General features: G+C 26.7%; 2 protein-coding genes and 1 long non-coding RNA gene across 3 annotated transcripts; 2 read left to right on the forward strand and 1 right to left on the reverse strand.

Annotated features, from left to right (window-relative positions):
• The first annotated feature begins 842 nt into the window (after nt 1-842).
• On the forward strand, nt 843-3,280 carry LOC114132891 (uncharacterized). Its single transcript, XM_050203205.1, has 2 exons — nt 843-1,422; nt 3,221-3,280. The coding sequence occupies exons 1-2, from the start codon at nt 847-849 to the stop codon at nt 3,278-3,280; spliced, it is 636 nt and encodes a 211-aa protein (XP_050059162.1). The 5' UTR covers nt 843-846.
• A 3,939-nt stretch (nt 3,281-7,219) lies between these two features.
• On the reverse strand, nt 7,220-9,735 carry LOC126548940 (uncharacterized). The gene is made up of 2 exons (XM_050197057.1): nt 9,412-9,735; nt 7,220-7,596 (listed from the first exon to the last, which is right to left on the reverse strand). Exons 1-2 carry the CDS (start codon nt 9,519-9,521, stop codon nt 7,389-7,391), a joined length of 318 nt encoding a protein of 105 aa, XP_050053014.1. The 5' UTR covers nt 9,522-9,735; the 3' UTR covers nt 7,220-7,388.
• Nucleotides 9,736-14,628: 4,893 nt separating this feature from the next.
• LOC126548941 (uncharacterized) lies at nt 14,629-16,327 on the forward strand. The gene is made up of 3 exons (XR_007603060.1): nt 14,629-14,791; nt 15,414-15,586; nt 16,145-16,327. It is a non-coding gene; the product is annotated as an uncharacterized LOC126548941 (long non-coding RNA).
• The last annotated feature ends 5,908 nt before the right edge of the window (nt 16,328-22,235 follow it).

The raw sequence follows: 22,235 nt of genomic DNA on the forward strand, positions 1-22,235 counted from the left end.
GTTATAATTTTAGCTAGTGATAATTCGGCTACGTTTTGACTTTTTGAGTTATTATATACCATTATACCTATTACTATTATGCCTATGGTTTAGTTGAACGTGTAATGTTAACGAGTTGTCAGTCCTTTAGTCATTTCATTTAACATAGCATCATGGATATCCAAATATCAAATGTTTTCGAAACGCGCCGAGGAAAACGTTGTTTTAATGTAGAAAACTATAAATTTAGTGAGTTTCGTGTATTAAAATCGGGTGATCTATTGTTTAGATGTACCAATAAAAAATGTGCATCAAGAATTACAGTGAATAAAGAATACAAGGTAATTAATACATCAAATACGCACAACCACGAGGCACACACTGACCAGGTAATTTCTAGAGAAATTATTAGAAGTTCTTTAAAACGTAAAGCAAACGATGACTTACATATACTTCCAAGTAAATTAATACGTCGTGATTTACAAAATATGGAAGATATTTCGATAAATTTATCTCATACAGATATGAAATTATTTAGGCGTTCTATATATGATATAAGAAGAAAGCATTTTCCGAATTTACCGACATCGATCGAAATTGCTATTGAACAGTTAATGAAATGCAAAATAAAATTCATTACAAGGGTGAACAATTTTGTTTTATGAGTGATGATAAAAATATAATTGTATTTACATGTAAAATGAATTTAGAAGCAATTTCAAACGCGGAACATGTTTTTGGAGATGGGACATTTACTTACGCTCCAAAATTTTTTATGCAATTATATACGTTACATATTTACAAAAATAACTTTTATATTCCTCTTGTTTATTGTTTTTACGTAACAAACAAACTTCGAGTTATTCGATGTTATGGGATATGTTAGAAAAATTGTGTGTACAACTGACCAACAAACCACTTCAAATAAATGTTTTTCATGTTGACTTTGAAAAAGCCGCTCATAATGCTGTATTAGAAAAGTTTCCGAATTGTGTAATAGTTTGTTGTAATTTCCATCTTGGTCAAAGTTGGTATCGACGTATACAACAAAATAAACTGCTTTTAAAAGAATATTTAAATAAATCATCAGAAATTGGCTCATGGTTAAAATGTTTTTTCGGATTAAGTTATTTACCACCTAATGAAATCTCTGACGGCTTTACTGATTTACTATCATTTGCACCTACGAATATGTTTACCGAGTTTACAGACTATATTTTGGAAAATTATATTTTGCCTGACTCTGATTTTCCTCCAGTTATGTGGGCAAGTGCACCAAGTAATAATCCAAAGACAACAAACGGTGTAGAAAGTTTTCATCGTCATTACAATAGCCAATTTTACTCACCACATCCAAACATGTACCTAGTTATCGACACAATATTACAAATTCAAACAGAATCAGAATTAAAATTAAATTCAATAAAGAAAAATATTATTAATGTTCAACGAAAAGATACCATAGAAAAAATAAATTTTTTAGATAAATGTTTTAGACAATTATGTAACAAATCCATAAATCGATTGGAATATTTAAAACAAATAGGTTCCAAATATTATAGCATGCAATTACATTAAAATTAATAAAACACAAATAAAACAAATAAAAATGACAAATTTAATTTAAATTGAATTAAATTAAATCAAAAAAAAAAAAAATAAAACATTTTTAATCACGCCTGTTAATACTAAACAGACAGTCCTAAGCCTGTAAAAGTGAGAAGGAAAATGTTTTTTGAGTTTTGGAAGATTTTTGCAAGCTTACTATAGTTTATGTTCGCAAACGAGTTCTACGTACAGGGTCATTTATCGCAGGTATTAAAAATTTGTGTGCGCAATTGAGTTGTGCATTTGTACGCAAACGAGTCACAAAAAAGGGTAAATGTACGCAAACGGGTATTGCCCGTTTGAGTCGCACAACGCACATGCATATACCGCGCGGCCACCGTAGCCGCCCATCCCGTGCACATGCATCGGACGTCGCGTGTGATATTATACTCCGCCACACGTCAAAATTTGAACGCTCGTCCCACAAATCTATCCGCACAAATTTTTCTAGGAGGGGCAATGTTAGGATTTGTTACACAGTAAATTGTAGTTTATCTTAAAACGTACAATGTAAAAAATATTTTTGAAAAGTCAGGTGGGGGGGAGGGGCAAATGCCCCAGCTTGACCCCCCCTCCGGGCGCTTACGAAGAGTAATAATATTGGGTATATATATAACGTTGCGTTTAAAAATGTTTCCTTTTGCCGCTCGCCCGTTGACCACCGACGACGACATAGACGCGATTTTTTCGATTTAACGTCGAGGCGTTATTGTTACCACGGTATATACCGATTGATTTGCGGTATTCGATTTGTGATTTAAACGCAGGCTGCACCGTATAGTATCGGTTTCATGATTCGTATAGCGCGTAAAAATCTACCCATGTACAAAAATTAAATCATAATATCATGATATGTGTACAATAATAAATAATATGTGTCACTCGAAAAACGTCGAATAGTTATAATAATCGTATAATAATTGTGGTTATCCATAATATATAGATACATTATAATATTGTGTACGAATTATGTTTTCATGTTATAGGTGTAGGTGAAGGGTCTCCAAACTGCAGTACTAACTATATCTACCTCTATCATATCCATGTGAGCTTGCAAAACGTTTATACACCATTTAGTTTTTAGTTTTATAGTACATATATTATTAAAATAATATATAAAAGTTTCTTTTGCTTCGATACTTTTGACTTTACTATATTTATACGTTTGTATAGCCTATCGCGCATATTGTATTACCTATGCGTGCTTAAAAATATTTTACATAAGAGTGATTTTTTTTTTAAATTCTTGGTATAAAATTAGCTCCTTGTTCACTACACAAAAAAAAATAGTTTTTTGTAAATCTAACTTAACCTATATACACCTATAAACACGCTTGACTTTTAACGAGTCATCGTTATCTAGGTGTAGGTATATTCTTTACTCTATGAGGTATATTGGTTGATAACGCGTACTACGTATAGCTAGTGGTATCTCATTACCAGTACCTACTCGAATTATTAAGATATTAATTAAACTCACGTAATTCACGAATAAGAGTCGTTTAAATTTAATTTGTGTATATTTTTTATGTTCTTATTGTACTTAATTGCTGTATTTAATATTAAATAAAGCTAAAATAAAAAAAAAAAAAAACCAATATATTACAATACGAATACTACATAAATATTTCAGAATTCTTCACTGAACCGTGATTCATATAGTTTTAAGACTCCTGTTAAAGATATATCATAAACTCATTGTACGTTTGAGTATATATGTGTGCATATACGCTCGTTTTATGTCCGTGCCTACAACTATAATATAATAATATTTATTGTAAATGTAAATAGATAGGAAGTATCAAGTAGGAATAAACTTCTGAATAATATTATATAATATTTTTATGATATGGCTATATCTTGCAGACATTCACTTGACTATATTATATTATATACCTACAGCGTGTCTCCATATCAGTATATTATTCTTTATTAAAGATAATTTTTCATTGTGTCCCGAATGTGTATATATACTTTATAATATAGAATATAATATAATATACATAAGTATGGTACCTTCCAAGTTCCAACTATATATTTACCTATACAAAGTATATACATAATATGTGTTCAGTGCATTGTATACCTATTTCTGTATATGTAAAAGAGGTTTATAAAAATAACAATATTATATGCGCAAAGTTCACATCATAATCACGAATAAAAAAGCGGGTTATTGCATTCTTAGAATTAAATTTAATATTATATAACTAGTGTATATGGAAAAAAAAACTAAAAAGAGATATATTAGGTACTATCAGAAGATAAAAATCCAAGATATTGTGACTGTTCCGAAACTATGATTATCACAATACTATATATAGTCTATAGTACTCTGTACAGTTTATACTCATATAATAAATAATAATATGTTTAATTACACAAATTATGGATTTCTTTAAATAAGCAATTTTAAAATGTAAAGAAATGAAATTAATAGAAGGTATGTACCTTCGAGTATTTTGAAGTGTAATATCTTAAAACTATATGAACTATATTTCGAGGCTTGAAATTATTATTCAATTATTCTATTTTTTGATACTTAGTTAAAATAGTCCATATTAGATCCTTCGTTAATCGTTATTAATTTAGTAGGTACTGCTATGTTGTATCTACCTATCTCCGAGTACCACATAAAGGTTTTTGTTGTTTGTTATACAATCAACCATTTAATTTTTTATATTTATGAATGAAAAATTAATATACAATAATATATGAATAAAAGAAATAAAATAATTTAATTATTTCAATTTTAAAAAATAAAAAAATAAATATCTTAAACTGGTAGGTAGGTAACCTAACCTGATAACTGAAATGCAATTACACCATCCTTTGCATTAAATAAATAAAAAGGAAAATTATGTTGGTAACTGCTCTGTTGTACAGTAGGTGTCGAGTATATTTCGTCATTGAGTAAGTCACGGTAATGTAATGTACCTACTTATGTGTTAAATTTGAATTCAATGATACAAACTATCATTGTACCTATATAAAAATGATTTTGTGCGAAGATATATCTGACAACCAATATTATGTTGAGTATATTTTTTATGATATATTTATATATTGCTATATTATAGTAATTTATTTCATTATTAGAGTAATCTTAATAAGTATAAAAAAAGTAAAAATTATAAGTTATTTTTTTACAAGTTGAATTAATTTTTTCCGAAAACATTGCATTTATTATACTATTGATACATTAGTTATTATTGTAATAGTATATTATATTTATATCATATACGTATTAGGTATAACCTATATTTATTACAATTTATTAATTTACTTTTAACTTTTAAGTCAATACTGACTTATCATAGATTTATATGAAAATGTTTGTGGTATTGCCGTATGCCCGTATAGGATGATATGGTACTACAATAAATAGGCGATACTATACAATTAATCTGAATGCTTTTGAAAATATCCTGCAAAACTTATTACATTGAAAAATTCATACAGCCATAAAAGTCCATGGCTTTTCACATCGGTACTCTGATGTACACGGCTAAATACATATTGTAATCAACTTACCAAAATCCATTATAATAGGTTTCATTTAAAATTTCAACACCAATGCACCATCCAGTATTTTAATATATTTAAGTCTCTTAACGTGCACTGTTCTTGCCACGTCTACCACGTCTAAGTAAAAAACGTTGGTACCTACTAATTTAATTTATTAAATACATTTTATACATTTTGTTCTGAAAAGCTTCATCGAGGATTCTAGTTTATTATTTTACAATCAATAAATTATACTGATTATAAATATTATATGAATTATAAGTTTACCTACATATTATATAGATAGCATAACTAACAAGTAAATCTTTAGTTTTTACCATACCAGAATACCAGATATTATTATGTTATAGGTAACTATTTTAAATTATATACATTATTAAAATGTATGGATATTCTAAGCTGATTGCTCCTTTGCTATCCACTGTGAAACTAAATCCTGTTTCAAATTACCTATTATGTTGATTAAACTCACTCTATTGAACTGGGAATAATTCAACTGTAAACCATAAGAGCAAAAGTATGCTAAAGTGCTAACTCATCAAGTATATGTATCTACTTACATATAAGGATGAACTGACTAAATAAGATATTAACAAACAACCTAAACCACTAGGTCTAGGGATTTGAAATTTTGCACACAAATTCTTTATACAAGTTAAGCAAGCCCTTAAAATTGTTTTCGAAATTCAACCCATAAAGGGGATAAATAGGGTTCAAATATTTATGTATCGATCGTATCGATCAACGCACAAACCAAGTCGCTGAGTCCAGAGACTTGAAACTTTATACACAGAGGTTCCTTATAAAACGTAAGTGACCACTAAGAAAGTATTTTTAAAAATTCAAGCCTTAAAGTGGCTTATTAGGTCTTAAAGTGATGAAACAGGATTTCTAAATTTGTCTAGAAATAAAAGTTGATTTTTTTTCGCTAAAGTTTTTGATTTACTTGGCTATCGATGCAACACAATCGCATATTTTTTACTTAAAAAAACACATTTATTTAAATCCAACAATATAAAATATTTGTTTGAGCACAATCGTGTTGTGTTTTTTTGTGTTACGCACTTTGACGATTGCATACCTACCTATTATTCAGAAATACACAACAAACACAATTTAATAAAATATATTAGATAACGTTCGGTGATGAAAGCTACAACTAAACGGTATAGTCTATACCTGTATCTGTAAATCAGTAAATTTATTATTTATACAAAAGGTATACAGCATATCTTGATTAATTGCAACTTTCAACCTGGCATTCTGACGTCTCTTTAAAGATTATTTGCATATATTCTACTAAGCCTTGGCAAACTAAATCCCAGGCAATGTAGAGTAACGAAAGCTAGTATTTATATAATACATATAGGTATATAGTATATACCTACGCTACATCTACATATATATTATTTAAGATTATACCTAATATTGAATTTAAATTTTCAATACACCAACAATATCGCTAAAACAAAATATGGAATCTTACCTAAAAATCATAAAGTTTCGTCGAAACTCATATTGTTTTTCGTGTATCAATGAAAAAGGTAAAATATGAAAAATAGTATAAAAAATTAAAAATGCTGAACAAGATAATATTATTGGATAATGATAATGTCATTAAAAGTAAAATAAATATTAGTTTTATATTATTATATATATACATATTTTATATCTAAATATAAAATAAGAAAAACATTTTGTATGAATTATCTACTCTAAATTTTTTTTAAATTTTTCTCCAATCCAATAAAAATAAACTTTAATCATGAGATTTTCTGTTAGATACTCAATAAAAAAATACGGTAGGTACACCTTGTAGTTTGTACACGTTTTCTATACTTACTTTTGCTACTTACACAGTTTTAAATATCCAATTTTCAGTTGACGAATTAGGCTAGAAAGTAATATTGGTATTATATATTTCATGTATAGAAATTACTTTCATAGTAGACAGAGTTTATAAAATACCGGTTTATTTTATTTTTAATAACATAATATATAAAAGTATTTATGGGTGATCTTAAAATTATATTTAAATAATAAATGCAAGTAAGAAAAATATTATATTACAAATAGATATACTTGAAAAAATAATAATGGCATAAATAAATACTTATGAAATTTAATATTAAATTAAGTACATAAGTTATTTAAATTTTATTTATGGAATAACAATTCATTCCTATAATATTATGTACCAATTTTTATTTTCTACTATATTATTTTAAAACTTAAAAATTTAAAGCATTATTCTTTATTTTCAGCAGCGAATTTTACATCTCATGATGGAAATCTCTTGCAGCATTTTCTATGCGTTCTTGGGTAAGCTCGGCTTCGTGAATTTTATTCAAGTTATCTTCAATATCTAGCTGGCTATATTTTCCATTGTAGTAAGGAAAAAACTTTAGCACAGCACGCCATTCTGTCATATAACATAGTAGTACAAAACTTGTTACACCAAAAGACAATCCGGAAAGACCCCTAAAAAGAAAAAAAATGGTTAAGTTAAATTATAATTTGAGAACTCAAATCATTTTATTTGATGTGAAGAATGATTGAATTTTACTAAATACTAAATTTCACTTATATTTCTCAAATAAAGTAATTGATTTAAGTATTTAACAATATCAACATTATGATTAAACTCAATATAAATCATAACATATATAACTATATACATATACTACATATACTTAATACTATATACTATATACTTCATATTTTTACATAACTCTAGTATAATATAATAATAAATAAACTATAGATAACATTTACTTAAAAAATAAAAGCGCGATTTCAATAAAATAATTATTGACTTTACAGAAGTAAAAAAGAATTTAAATTACTGATAAAAATTTAGTACTAGAAAATTGTTGAACTTCGTGAATAATGGATTCAAAACATTATAGGTTTATTATAACACATTTACTACTATAGCACCCAGTTATCACGCTTGACCAAATTAGCTGGCGAGAATATATTATAGTAAAATAATAATTTAATTACAATAAAACCTCCGTATAATAGACCATATATATAAGATAGAAAATGTATTAACTTTAAGTCGGCCCAATACTATTTATCATTTATTAATTATTCATATTATGTAACTATGGTTTTTTTTTTTTTTATAAGTAAACCAATTTAAATACACATATTGTATTCGATTCAAAAATAAATAATATTTGTTTTATCGTAGAATTTCCCAAAAGTTGAAAAAAAAGGTTTAAAATGTACTTTTTACAGCTGATTTAAACCAATTTTAACATTAGACATTTACATTAATATGAATACCATGGAAAATATTATAAAACCGGATATCAGGATTATTTAATAATAATAATAAATACATCCTGTAACAAATATTATTGTTTTCTTAAGATTATATTAGTATTTGTGTATTTGTGAACTGATTGCACTTTGGAGTTGTAATAGGAAAACCTGTTTTCAATAACGGTAAGATACTACCACTGTAGTAACTGTGACTTATGAGTTTATAACGTGTATTATAGAATACGTATAAACACTATAAACATAAACAGCTGTTCTCGATCCCTAATACCAGTGACCAGCTTGATCAGCTGTCAGAAAATCACAATAAACATAATTTTTTGTTTCAAAAACGGTAAGCATACGTATTTTGAACTTGCAATAGATTTCAATTTCTCAGTCTTCGTCAATTGTAAAAATATACATTTTTAATTAAAGTAAATTCGAAAAGTTCTATTCAAAATTGAAAATTGTTTACTTTTCAAAAACATATTTTACCCATCAGTTCAAAAAAATATTTCAAAAAATCCTAAATCTTTAGAACTTCTCATGATAATTTTGTGGAAAAATTGTATTCCGCGATCAATAAAGCTAAGTCCTATTAGCTTGAAAGTATAAACAAATCAATAACAAAAATATGTAGCAATGCAATAGTGATGCTGATTATGTACTTGCCTTACACCTAAGTTAAATAATAAAATAACAGTTACCTCTTATTGGTTTAGCCGATGTAGTACTCGTAAGTACATTAATTTTAGAATTGATTTAAAGAATGTATTTATCTAGTTGGTTATAACGTATTCATTTTCAATATATTTTCACACTGTTCAAACGATCATTACAAGTATGTAACTATTCAAGGCATATTCTGATTTCATATTAACAATATAAAATATTAATTGTTATCGTTTTAATGTGGGTAAACGTTTTACGTGATAGTGTTTTACGAAAAACAAAATTATTAATTTTTACTTGTGTCTTGTTTTGTTATTATTATTGTATCGATATTCGAATAAAATACATTACCATTTTTTCAAAGCGACAGTAGTCTTGTACAAGCTGGGCATCGTTTTCTTGGACATTGGTGTCAACGGGATGCCTTTTTTGTTAATACGTGACATGATTTTCGTAAACATGATTGTATTACGTTCGGACAGACTCGATGACCTGGACGTCCACGCAATTAGAGTTCTGTAATCGAAACGATCGACAATTGAAAACTTGGTAAATTTATGTTCGTGTTCACAGACCAACAATAGTTTAATAACATGTAAGTATGCAACAGTGATGACAATTACGTTCACATTAAATAGCGATTACAGCAATACACGGCCTATCGACAAAAATCGACAATATCGTAAACAAACCAACAAACTACGAAGTATGAGCCTATGAAGTCGAATCATAATCAGTAATCACGAATCGTAAACCAGGGTCGTCCAAAATATTTTCCAGGCTTCCAGCAGCTGCAGCTGCATTGACGCATCGTGCACAATATTTGATAGAGACCAAACAGAAAATATAAATACCAAGCTATGTATATTACTTTCCTCCAAGGCTACACCCTTGGAACGTTGTGATACACTTTATAGTTTGTCAAACATTGTCTTTTATATCAAACGGTCTACGTTAGAGTAGATTAGAATTTGGACTTTTAGACCTTTTAGTATTGTTTACAGGTGGTTATGCAACATTATACATTATAATTTATAATGTACGATTAATATAAACTGAATATTAATATACAGAAAAAATAAAATCTTTTTAATGTTTTCTAAGTATAAGGTACATTTGAATATATATTTTTTACATCATTAAAAACTAGAAAGTTCAATAGCGTATATAATTCTAATATATATAATATACCCGAATTAAACACTTATTAGTCGCAATTTAATTAAATATTATGGAGATCACAGAAAATGTTTTAGATCCAGAGTGGAGAAATTAATGTAATGGTTTTATAACGAAGCATGTGTGTTTATTTTGTATGTATACCTACTTGTATAATGTATATATACTAAATACGATAAAAAACTTTGATTTTCAACATTGGTATCTTTCAAATTGGATCTTGTTTGAACCTTAGAAGGTTAGAAGTCTGAAATAATTTTAAAAATTTAAAAAGAATTGAGAATTTTTTCGTAAATTAAGTTTTTGACCGAGTCAATGTTTTTTTTTTCCCAGACGGCGCGGCATCCTTCGAATTTTAAGACTTAAAAAATAACGGGCACTCTAATATATGTATTATGTATACTATATTTTGGTGTGTATCCGTAACACATATTTTATTGATAAAATTATTTTCTCCTTTAACAACAAACTGACATTTTCTATTTTTTATTTGTTGTTATTGCATTTTTAGTATGTCGTTTCTCCGATAATTTTTCAAGGTATAGTGTCTTGGGGTAGTTTTAATTAAATTGTATCATTAATCACGCAACGACTTAGTGAAAAGAGGGCAGAAGCCAGACTGGTTCTATATGTAAGTGAAAAATCCAGAAGAAAAATTACTGCTGTTTCTTATATACAAACATAAACATATACTATACTTACACTCACGTACACATAAACACAGATTGCTTTAGGGACAGTATAATAAGTTACGTTTTAAAGAGTAGAAATAGGGTAGAGTCGTAGAGGCAACACTGGCAAAAGCGACAGAAGAAAAATGTGTGCAACACATAACCCCCTACTAAGATTTAATAAGATTTCTTTAAATTTAGTGAAAAACTCAATAAATTTACTATTTAGCAAATTAAATATTTATATTTATAATTATTGCATTATATTTTGTTTATAATAACAGTAGTTTCTTTATAAATTATTATAATATATCATATTAAAATTTAATAAAAGCGAAATTATTAGACCTTATTGTTTTTCAGTAAGTTATAATATAAAATAGAGTTAACTAGTTATAATAATAAAATTAGATCCTATATTAAAGGTATTATTTATTTCCTTTTCATAGCTAATCGATTTGCAAAAATCAATGGAAATTTTAAAAAACACGATTAATATTTTAGGTATTTCACTTTATAATTTTATACTATAGTACCTATGTATAAGATGTTCCTATATTTAGCAGGTATTACTAGGCTACGAGGTATCTATACATCATTACATCAATATTGATCATGCAAAACTCGTAAAGTCGCATCGTATAGCTGCTGACCTTGGCGTTAGCCAGTATTAGAAAACTTCAGCCAAGGTACACTATTTTATTATGTAAGTATGAAAGAAATGTGTAATCGTTACATAAATAATTTCAAACTGAGATCGTCTTAAAAATTGTTAAAATGTTGATAATAATACTTATGTTTTTATTAGTTATAAGGTCACAGTCAATTTTAGTTTTAATTTTTCATAATCTGAACTATCTTAATTTCAATATAATATACTCAATTTGTTTTAATTGATTGATTAGCTCTGAGAGATTGGGACGTTAAAATAAAAGAGGACGAGAGTGTATACTGTCATATTTTATCGTTGGGATTTTTTTGTCTATTGATTTTTTGTCGACATTGAAAACTTTATAATTTTTTTATTAAAAATTCAAGTTTTCATTATTATTCTGTTATAAAATATAAGTTAACAATTAAAATATAACAATACAACACGCGATAAAATAATGAAAGTATATTTATATCATTTATGTATGCGCTCTTTAGCCTTAGACTAGACACATATTAGTACATAATATATTATATTATAACCTATGAGGCTATGCCCTATAGCCAATAGGTAGGTAATATCAAGCACTTACATACAAAAACAGTTGGAGAAGTGTTAATAAAATTGTTTACAATAACCAATATTACGCGTAATACACACACACGTATAATATTATACCTACATATGTATTTATATTTATATATTAAGTATATAAAATATTTAAGCTACATAGGCGAAAATTAAGTTTTAATTGATGTATATATTTTTTAACAAACTTGTATAGAATATTTTCCTTTTCTCAGAGAATAACCCCCCCTGAATTCCTCTTTGTTTGAATTGTCTAGAAAAATCATTCACATTTTCAAGATGTAATTTATTAAACAATTAATTAAAATGAAATAGTTTTATAGTCTGTATTTATAATATCACTAATATTATTATGTTACGTCCAGTTGTGGACTTATTACGGAATACCTAATTATTGCTATATTTTGTAAGCAACCAAATGTATATATCATGTATAACATAGGTGTACACAGTTAGTACGAATATTATTTATAAAAATGATTAGTGATGATGTGGGCTGTGAATTTAATGAATTTATAAACCCTTAAAATCTCAAAAAATACTGTATAAAACGTATTATAAATCCGGAAAACACACTAAACCTTATAAATGCATGACAATTTCAAATAGTCGTCTGTAATCTGTAAGTATAAACAAGAATCGTAATTGTATTTAAAAAATATAAATAGAAAAAATATTTTAAAATCTATGGTATTTTGAATGGACACAATGAGAACAATTTATAATTTAAAAAATACAGTAATTAATTACAAAATTTGATGGTTATTTTTATATTTTGTGACAGTAGTGTAGTCACTAGTCATGCAGTGTGGATTCAACAACAAACGTAGTATGCGTATTATATTGGTAATGTATGAAATATTTTTTTAATAAATTCAAAATGGTTCAAAATATTATCCATTATGAATTATTATTATTTTCAAATTAATTTTAGCTACGAGTACATTCATCGGCTACACTCATTGACCAACGCCTTACTTGATCGCCACACTTTCTTTCACTCTGCAACAAACCCCTATCCCTAAACGATCGTTTTCGTCTTCTCTGTTATCTTTTATCTTCCAATTGTATCAAATTGCCAACTAAAATACTAATATACAAACTATACCTCAAACCAATGTGTACATATTACAATTACGGAGTTCTGCAAAGATCTCAAACATAAACCGTACCTATATAACTTTTGAATTCAAAACCTTCCGTGCTTTAAACAAAACACCTTTTTATATTTCAAAGCAGTCCCTACATAATGATCCTCTGTCCAAGATGTATCAAAAGCCTTCTATAAACGATTTAACTTAAATCTACAAGACCATGCAAATTCCTTAGTAAAAAGTCTAGCGTCAGCAAGCATTCCTGGAAATCCCCAAAAAGATTAATAAGGCGGTAGTGTCGAGACCTGCTCAACTAAAAATTAAAAAAAAATGTATGTGCATTGTTATAATATGTAATTGTAAATAATTTATTAACTATAACTGTCAAAGTGCCTTCATCTGAAAGGTTTTTTTTATTCTGTCATTCTCACATTCATAAAAATCGTATATCACTTACACTTATTGTTCAGAACGTAACAGATTGTGGAAATAAATATTTGTAATTAAAAAAAAAATAGCTACATTTAAATTAATACTACAGTCATCGAAATTAAACGTGTGTTATTTTTTATGAAGCAAACGTTTAATGTTTAAATATATGTTTGGTATATTAAAATTAAAATTAGCCTAAAGCTATTTAAAAGTATCTAAATAATAGTATACCTACTAATAAAAATATTGATATTGCTTTGGGGAGTTTACTGATAATTGACATTTAAGTCAGTTAAGTTTACCAATTATAATTTTTATTAAAATAACATAATTATTTTTATATGAGTTTTTATCCTCTCTTTTAGTTTAATAACTATATACCCGTTATTGAACTTAATGTTTGTTTTTAGATTTGCACTAGCTATTAAAAATTATAAAATTTCTAAAATTGTACCTATATAATATTCAGTTTTTTTTTTTTTTTTTGATATTACGAATTATTTAATTTTTTAATAATGTTTTCGAATTCACGATGGTCGTATGTAGACTAAATAGCTGACCTTGTTTGATTCATAAATTATAAATTTATATATGTCTAATAAACTGAATACATTTAAAAAGGTTTATTTATAAAAATTATAACCTTGACATTTTAAATGTCAAGGGTTCATTATTTTTTACAACAGATTGACCATTAACTTGTTTAAATTCATGGTCTTTCAATTCATTATTACAAATATTGTGTCGTGTTAAAATATAATACATTTATATTTACGAATAGCTATGCCGGTTTTTCTTCGATGTCACTTTTTATTGTTTGATTCATCCAAAACTCGATTTTTTGATTTACCGAACCTGTTTACTAAAAACATTTTAACAACAAAAATACAATAAAAACAATTATTACATAATATTTACATATTGTAAAATCGTATGAAATACACAAGAGTGGGATACCTTACAGATACATCTGAATAACGAATTAGTATAAATACTATTAAGATCTTTAAACACAACATCAGTGATCTACAGTTATTACATCGATACACATCGAGTTTTTCACTAGTTGAGTTACCTTAAATTCACATCCAAACACCATCATGTACAAGTTATTGGTAAGTATATTTTTTTCTACAGAAATTTAGAAAATAGTGCATCATAGGTAATAGCCAGTAGGTACTTATAAATTTGTTTAAGTTTATTGGTTAAAGGATAAAAAAGATTTTTTTTTCTACATTTCATCAGTTTATGTGATAAAGTGTGTAGTTCTTAGTTTAATAATAATATATAGGTAATATCAAGTTTGGAGTTTTTAAATTGCGTCTCATACAACTATAAATACATTAATTCATTATTGTATTGTACAATTAATAAGTTTTAATTCTTTTTCTTCTAAAATTCGTAAAATTTGTTAATTATTATTATCATTTTATATTTTTGTACAGACATTTAGAAAAAACACTATTTATAACTTCGAGAAGCAAATATTATACTCAATAAATACTCAATATTGATAAAATAAACTTAAACGTATTACAGTTTTATCCTAATATAAGAACTGTATAATAATAATAGGTAAATAAAATATATATATAATATAATTTATAGGTATGTAAAAATTCTTCAGTAAAAATTTAATTTTTGTAATGATGTAAGAAAAAAAATGTGATGTTCGTAAAATAAAATCTACCCTATATTTTATGAAAAATTGTTATTAACTAAAATTGTTTTTAATAGTTATTGGTTGCCGCCGCCCTGGCTTTGGTCGCTGTTGCTTCTTCTCAAGTCCTACTCTACCCTCAAACATACGCACCGGTATATACTTACCCGTCGTACCACTACACTTATCCAGTGTCTTACAATCCATACATCACTCTTCTCCGTCGATGAATACATTTTCTACCAACTTTGTGAGTATACAATTGTGAAATAAATGTATAAGAATTCTAATTATGTATATATATACAGTGGGACTTCGATAACTCGAACCTCTATAAGTTGAATTTTCAATCACTCAAAATAATATATATTTTATATATTTTTTGTAAGTCAAATTTTTGATAACTCGAATTTTTTTTTCACCTCTAAACGATTCAAGTTATCAAGGTTCCACTGAAATTATCATATATAGTTTTACACACACTCACACACATATATATAAGTATATAGTTACCTAAATCTTATTCTAAATCCTATAAACAGTATAACCTTTATTTATAATGATCATTGGTCGTCAATCATTAGTCATTATTACAAACTTGTAAACCGATGACAGTAATTCTCGAATCTTTTTAATAAAAAAAAAATTGTAAATAATTTCTTTTTGCCAACTATTTGCTACATATTCGTTCTTCCCTATTTTATATCAAGAATTATAATTACGAATTTTTTATTGATTAAGCATATTACATACAACATTATTATATTATTTTGAATAATAAATTACACAATATTATGTACATTTTCAGAAAACTATCTGAAGTTATTTTGCAGTTATTCAACACCAATTTAACGAAAATGATGACAACGTAAAATGTTATTTGTAATTTGCTATTTTTTTCACAATTTTTTAATATTCATGTAATTATGTAATAGATTTTAAATTATTTTTTGTAAAACCATTTAATTGAATATACCATAATTTATTGAAATATGCTGTTTATTTTTTTAACTACGCAAATTGCATATAAAGTCATTATAAAATATTAATTCTATTTTTTCTGTATACCTAGTAAATACCTATAGGTACTACCAAATTGTAGTATTCTTTGAAAGAAGTAGACAAATGAAGGATAGAGTTTAATTGTTTTTTGTCTTCTCTAACATACTTGTAGTAAAAATAAAAATATTGAATATATTTTAAGTACCTATACTCGTAAATTATAATTAATCATTTAAATTATTAAATATTAATTTGATAGGGTTAACCCCCACCTCCGAAAATTAATAGTTGTGTAGTTTATTTATATCAGCATTCATTGATAAATATTGATTATTGTAAATTGTTTTATGAACCCCCCCCCTGAAAATTTGTTTTGTGTACGTGCCTGTTTGTAGTTTTAACTGTTACTTATAATACTATGTATTATTTACTATGTTCCAGTAATATTAATAATGAACTTTCCATCAGTTATTCACTATAATAATTAATAATAATATTTTAGTTCTATAGGTAGAAAAATTAATTTAAGTATTTTGACAACTTTCACTTTATCATACGTATATTTTTAAATCAAACATATAAAGTAAAACATTATCAGATTTTTTCAGAATACACAACGCATACTATTATAGAGAGAAACAAAATGTTATTTTACCTGTCATATATGTATAATGTGTGTATAATGTATAATATATAATATATACAATATATATATATGAGCAGATATCGTTTGGGAAATTCTTTATCTATATTACTTCAATAAATATGATTAGTATTGATTATATATTTAAAATCTACAGTAGGTATCTAGATATTATAATTTATAAACCGTATTAGTTACAAATAGTTATAACATATAACATTGTACCTACTCAGTACTCATTCTTTGGATTATTTTTATCCGTCAATTTATCAGGATAACTTTACCTCGGTTATTTGTACATGGATTTATGTTTTCTGGTGTGTCAGTATATTTTGTGAAAAACCAAGCATATCGAATTTACAGTGTATAGGATATACGTGGAAAGGAGAAGAAAAAAAAAGTTCGTGGACCGAGATGGAGCAAGTGGGCGACACTAGTGAATTCCAGTCGGTCAGGAATGTCGAGGGTCATCCGTCACGAGCAAAACGAGCTGTATCTAATATTGTCAGGGGTTGCCAAAAATCTACGAGGAAGGGTAGACAGCTGTTTCCGAGCTGTTAGTCACGCCATGGAATTTTTGTACCCAGCGTTCGTCCCTTATTCACCCGCGCTCGCAAAGCACCCCGCGGATGTCGCCTCTCAGTCTATCTTTGTTTCTATCCATCCCCACTCTCTTTCTCGACCACCCCACTCCTACTATTTGTCCCCTCATCGCCTCCACCGACACACTCACTCACATTCGCCGTTTCCCCCGCGCTTTTGTATAACCATCCGTGAAACGGCTACGTAATGGGGGATGAAATTCTTGACATGAATGCAAATAGACGGCGGCTCCGGCGGTGGTGTGCTTATGCTTTCCGATTGCATAATATGAAAAGCCTGTCAGAGTATAGGTTTTTATACATGATACATCCTTGGATTGTTTAACGATACATCAGTGTATAATATGGGCTTTTAAACCAATAATAATAATATATTAATATGTTCATTGAATCGAATAAGAATTTAAACTGTAGTTAACATTTTTGAAATAATATCGACTTTGGAATGTATTCAGAATATTTTAACACGAGTTTGTACACTTTCAAATTCCAATGGTTTTGATTATTTTGAGTTTTTCATGCTATAATAATAAATAAAAATATATAGGGACCTATTTATTATAGTAAATTAAATACATTAAATACGTTTTAAAAAAAAGAGAGAGAAATAAATATAATTTATCGATTTAAATTATAGGTACATTACAAAAAATTGTCATTATATGGTCAGGTAATCAGTAGATTACATCAAATTAACAAAGCACATTTTAATATTATACTACTTTTTACGTTTACTGTGTTAGTCTATTATTCATTTGTTAAAAATAATTGTAATAAGATTGATTTTTAAATAAAGTTGTACTGTTAGGTATTGAATAATAAGTTATTATAAATAAAATAGAGTAAATACATGAATTTTAGAACCTAAAATGTGTACACACTAGACAAAGGTGTCAATAATCGTAAATCTACTATTCAGTATGAAGGTATAGGTGTGATTAGGATATTTAACAGGTACAGAAATTGTACTTCATAGTCTCTATAGTAACTATGTTCACATACAAATGGTTAAGTAAAAGAAAATATTTTCCGTATGTTTACTATTTCATTCCTTATATTTAAGTTAGTAAACATATATTAGATAACGGCTACCGATTATATTTCACAAATAATCTATTTTATTATGTATATAATATGTTTTCATTGATACTTTTATCGCCAAAATAGTCTTAAAGAAATTCTATTGTTTGGTTTTTTTTTTAGTTTAGCGCGTTTTAATATAATCTTATTCCTTAAAATAATTAGAGTGTTTGTTTCTATTAATTGGCCCTTGTTTCTAAATTTGAAAAACAGGGAAATATATAATAAAATTGTTATTTTTTTATTTTTCATATTTACTATTTACTATCGATTAGTCTGTAAGAAAGTTATTTTTATGGTTTTTTGTTGTTGAGATGATAATTTTTTATAGTTATACTATTATACCTAATATTATACGTAATTATTTATCATAGCCGTTTTTTTCTCGTAAAATATAATCAATATCAAAACTATATTCTAAAAAAAACCACCTAGTTTGTGCATTATTTTCACGGGTTTGATACTATCGCGGGTACCAAAAAAACCTTTAATACAATAAACTTTATTTTTAAATACTTACTCATACCCATCTATAAAATCAATAATATTATTACTGTAATACCTATAGCACATATTTTAGTCTAACAGACGCTTTATTGTGATCAACTTGCAGCCGTACTCTGAAACAATCTAGTGTTTGCGCGTTGCGATATTCATGTATAATTAATGTCATCGTTCATCAGTCGGATAACGTTCGATGGATAATATAACTATAAATAACGCACAAACGAAATGGTTAACTCCAAAGGGGATACAAATTAAATTCTTAAAAAAAATGTAATACATATTTATATAGGTAATAATAATTGTTAGGTAATGCGTTAATTGCAATATACATACCTAGAAACGTATTGCTATTGGTTAATAATGTTTATACTAATACAGACGGTATATTATAATATAATATTATATACAAATACCGAATGAGGAGTGAAAACTTAATGGAGCTTAACGGAGTGTTATAAACAACATGCATATAATACGTAGTTCATATATATATATTAAAATATAATATATATATATATATATAGTATATAATATACTATACGCCCCTTCTATATGCACACCCACCCAGTGCTCCATTCCGCCACTTATCCATCTCGGGTTCGAAGCCGAATGACAATTACAAAGGTTCGTTGTCTATATACACGTGCCTTTGTACGACGAGCTACACTTTATTAAAAACGCTTCAACGCATACATTCACTTCCCCTCAACATCTATAAACACAAAGTGTATATATATATGTATGTATTTAATAATATAAAAAGGTATATATATTTTTTTATGTACATTTAGTTTTGCCGTTTTCGCGTCATTGCAGATTTTTTTAATATTGAGTTGTGCTTTTAAACAAATATAACGTTTTTTGGATTTTATGTAATACGTGAAAAAAATAAAAATTAAATTTAAAATGAAATCTCTGCTGTAGAATATAATATTATATTCGTGATTGTGATCGTTATGTAGAGTTTCACATAATATACCAATAAATTGGTCCAAAGGCAAAATATTTGATTGATAAATAAAATATTTTATTAAGTTTCATAATATTATTATTTAATGTGGTTTAGAAAAAATGTAATTAAATTATATTAAGTATAATATATATGTATTAAAATACAGAAAACTATATTGAGTAACGAATTAATTTTTTACAATAGATAGTAAAAGATTATACTAATTTTACATTGGAAAAATACCAATAACCGTAGTATACACATATCAATATTTCTCCTTTATAATAATTATTTTAATAAAAGTAAAAAAAAAATTAACCAACAAAATTAAAAAAAAAACTAATCTGAGTCTTTTTCTCAAATTGTGATTATTCCAAATAGATCATTTTCCGAAATTCGCTATCCCTAACAACCCCTTTCGATATTTTATAGACACAAATTTTAAATAATCCAAAATATCAAATGATAATAAATAATCAGAAATAATTCAAATATTTAAACATCATGGATCATTGAATCTATTTGGTTCTTTTGAAAAATCAAAAATTTTAATTTTTTTTAAAAAATAAATGAAAGAAAAGCGAGAGAATTTTTACTAGTTAAAAAAAAATGATTTTGGTTTAATACAAATAATTGGAATAATCATAAATTCTAAATATTTTGAATGTTCTTTAGTGTTATTTTTATTATTGTCAATTATAAAAATCAATCAAAAGTTATGAAAATACGACGCTGCTCCGGTAATTACATACTAATTAAAAAATACCGAAAATACAGGGTTACAAATATTACAATATAAAAAAATAATTTTGACAAAAACTAGTTTTGCTTAAAAAATTCAGTTTTTTTCAATTTTTCAAATTTTTTTTTATCGTTAGATATATTAAATATTACTGAGAATTTTACATTTCAACCCCCAAAAGTACCAACTAGATTCATATTTTTGCTATTTTTTTATTCAAAGCTTTTTCTACTTTAATTTGTGTGTACAAAAATGTGTAGGTACATCATTATAAAATCAATACCTTACACTTTGCACAGAATTTAAAAATTAAATTTACATTTTTAATTTATACATAAAATAAAATTTTTTATAAATACCTATTGGCTAGTAATGCAGCCTTTAACATATTATATTTTCTATCGACTTTCATCGTTGTGTAATATTAAAATTAAAACTGTTTTTTTATTATTATTTTTTTTTTTATATATCGCAGTGCGATGTACGACTTACGTGCGTGTGATATTCACATATTATATCAATATAAGAATATGTATAATAATAGAACATCTACGCGCGCTATTGATCACATTCAAATCATGTACATGATATGGTACGCGACATATTATTATTATCTCCCTTTGTATCACCGGATATATAGGCTATATCAATTTCTAAATCTATTGGGGCCCAGTTTTTTGTCACGTGTATGGCACGCGTTTCACCTATATGACGTCCCAGGCGTTCGTTTACACGGTCCTTATACTACTTAGAAAACATTCAATACAACTAGTGCTATACTATATAATATTAACGCCCCAATAAGATGACATTATTTACATTTTAGCGTACCCTCGACAAAGTTTTATCTTTTCGACACAGTCAATAAAATCAAATAAATATTTATTTAATTTCTTTTACCTTTATTTTTTATCTGATAATCATAAACGTATGCTTTTTCATGTAGGTAATACCCGTAACAATAATTATGTTTAAAAATTGAATAATAATATTAAATTTTTTTATAATATGGTATAGGTACTTAGATAACGTTAGATTCGTTTAAACAGGTACTTTAGTCCATACTAACCTATGTATTGAACTAATCGATTACCGCTGTATTGATTTTGTTTTGGAAAACGTTGATTTTAGTTTCCCGCCATCGGTTGAAATTTAGAGAGAGATTTTCTTAGCGTTTTTCTTCGCGGCCTTTTAATGTTAAATTGTAATATCGTGTAGAACATTATATTATAGTAATGGAACGGAATCCTAGGAATCTCGCCACACCCGAGTACGGCGCAGTTCATTTTTTTTAAACGGTTTCGATACAACATAATAATATACAATAATTAATATTATATAATATAAGGGCGTAGTATAAAATCGTATTCG

Source organism: Aphis gossypii, chromosome 1 (assembly GCF_020184175.1).
Source record: "Aphis gossypii isolate Hap1 chromosome 1, ASM2018417v2, whole genome shotgun sequence".
Taxonomy (NCBI): Eukaryota; Metazoa; Arthropoda; class Insecta; order Hemiptera; family Aphididae; genus Aphis; species Aphis gossypii.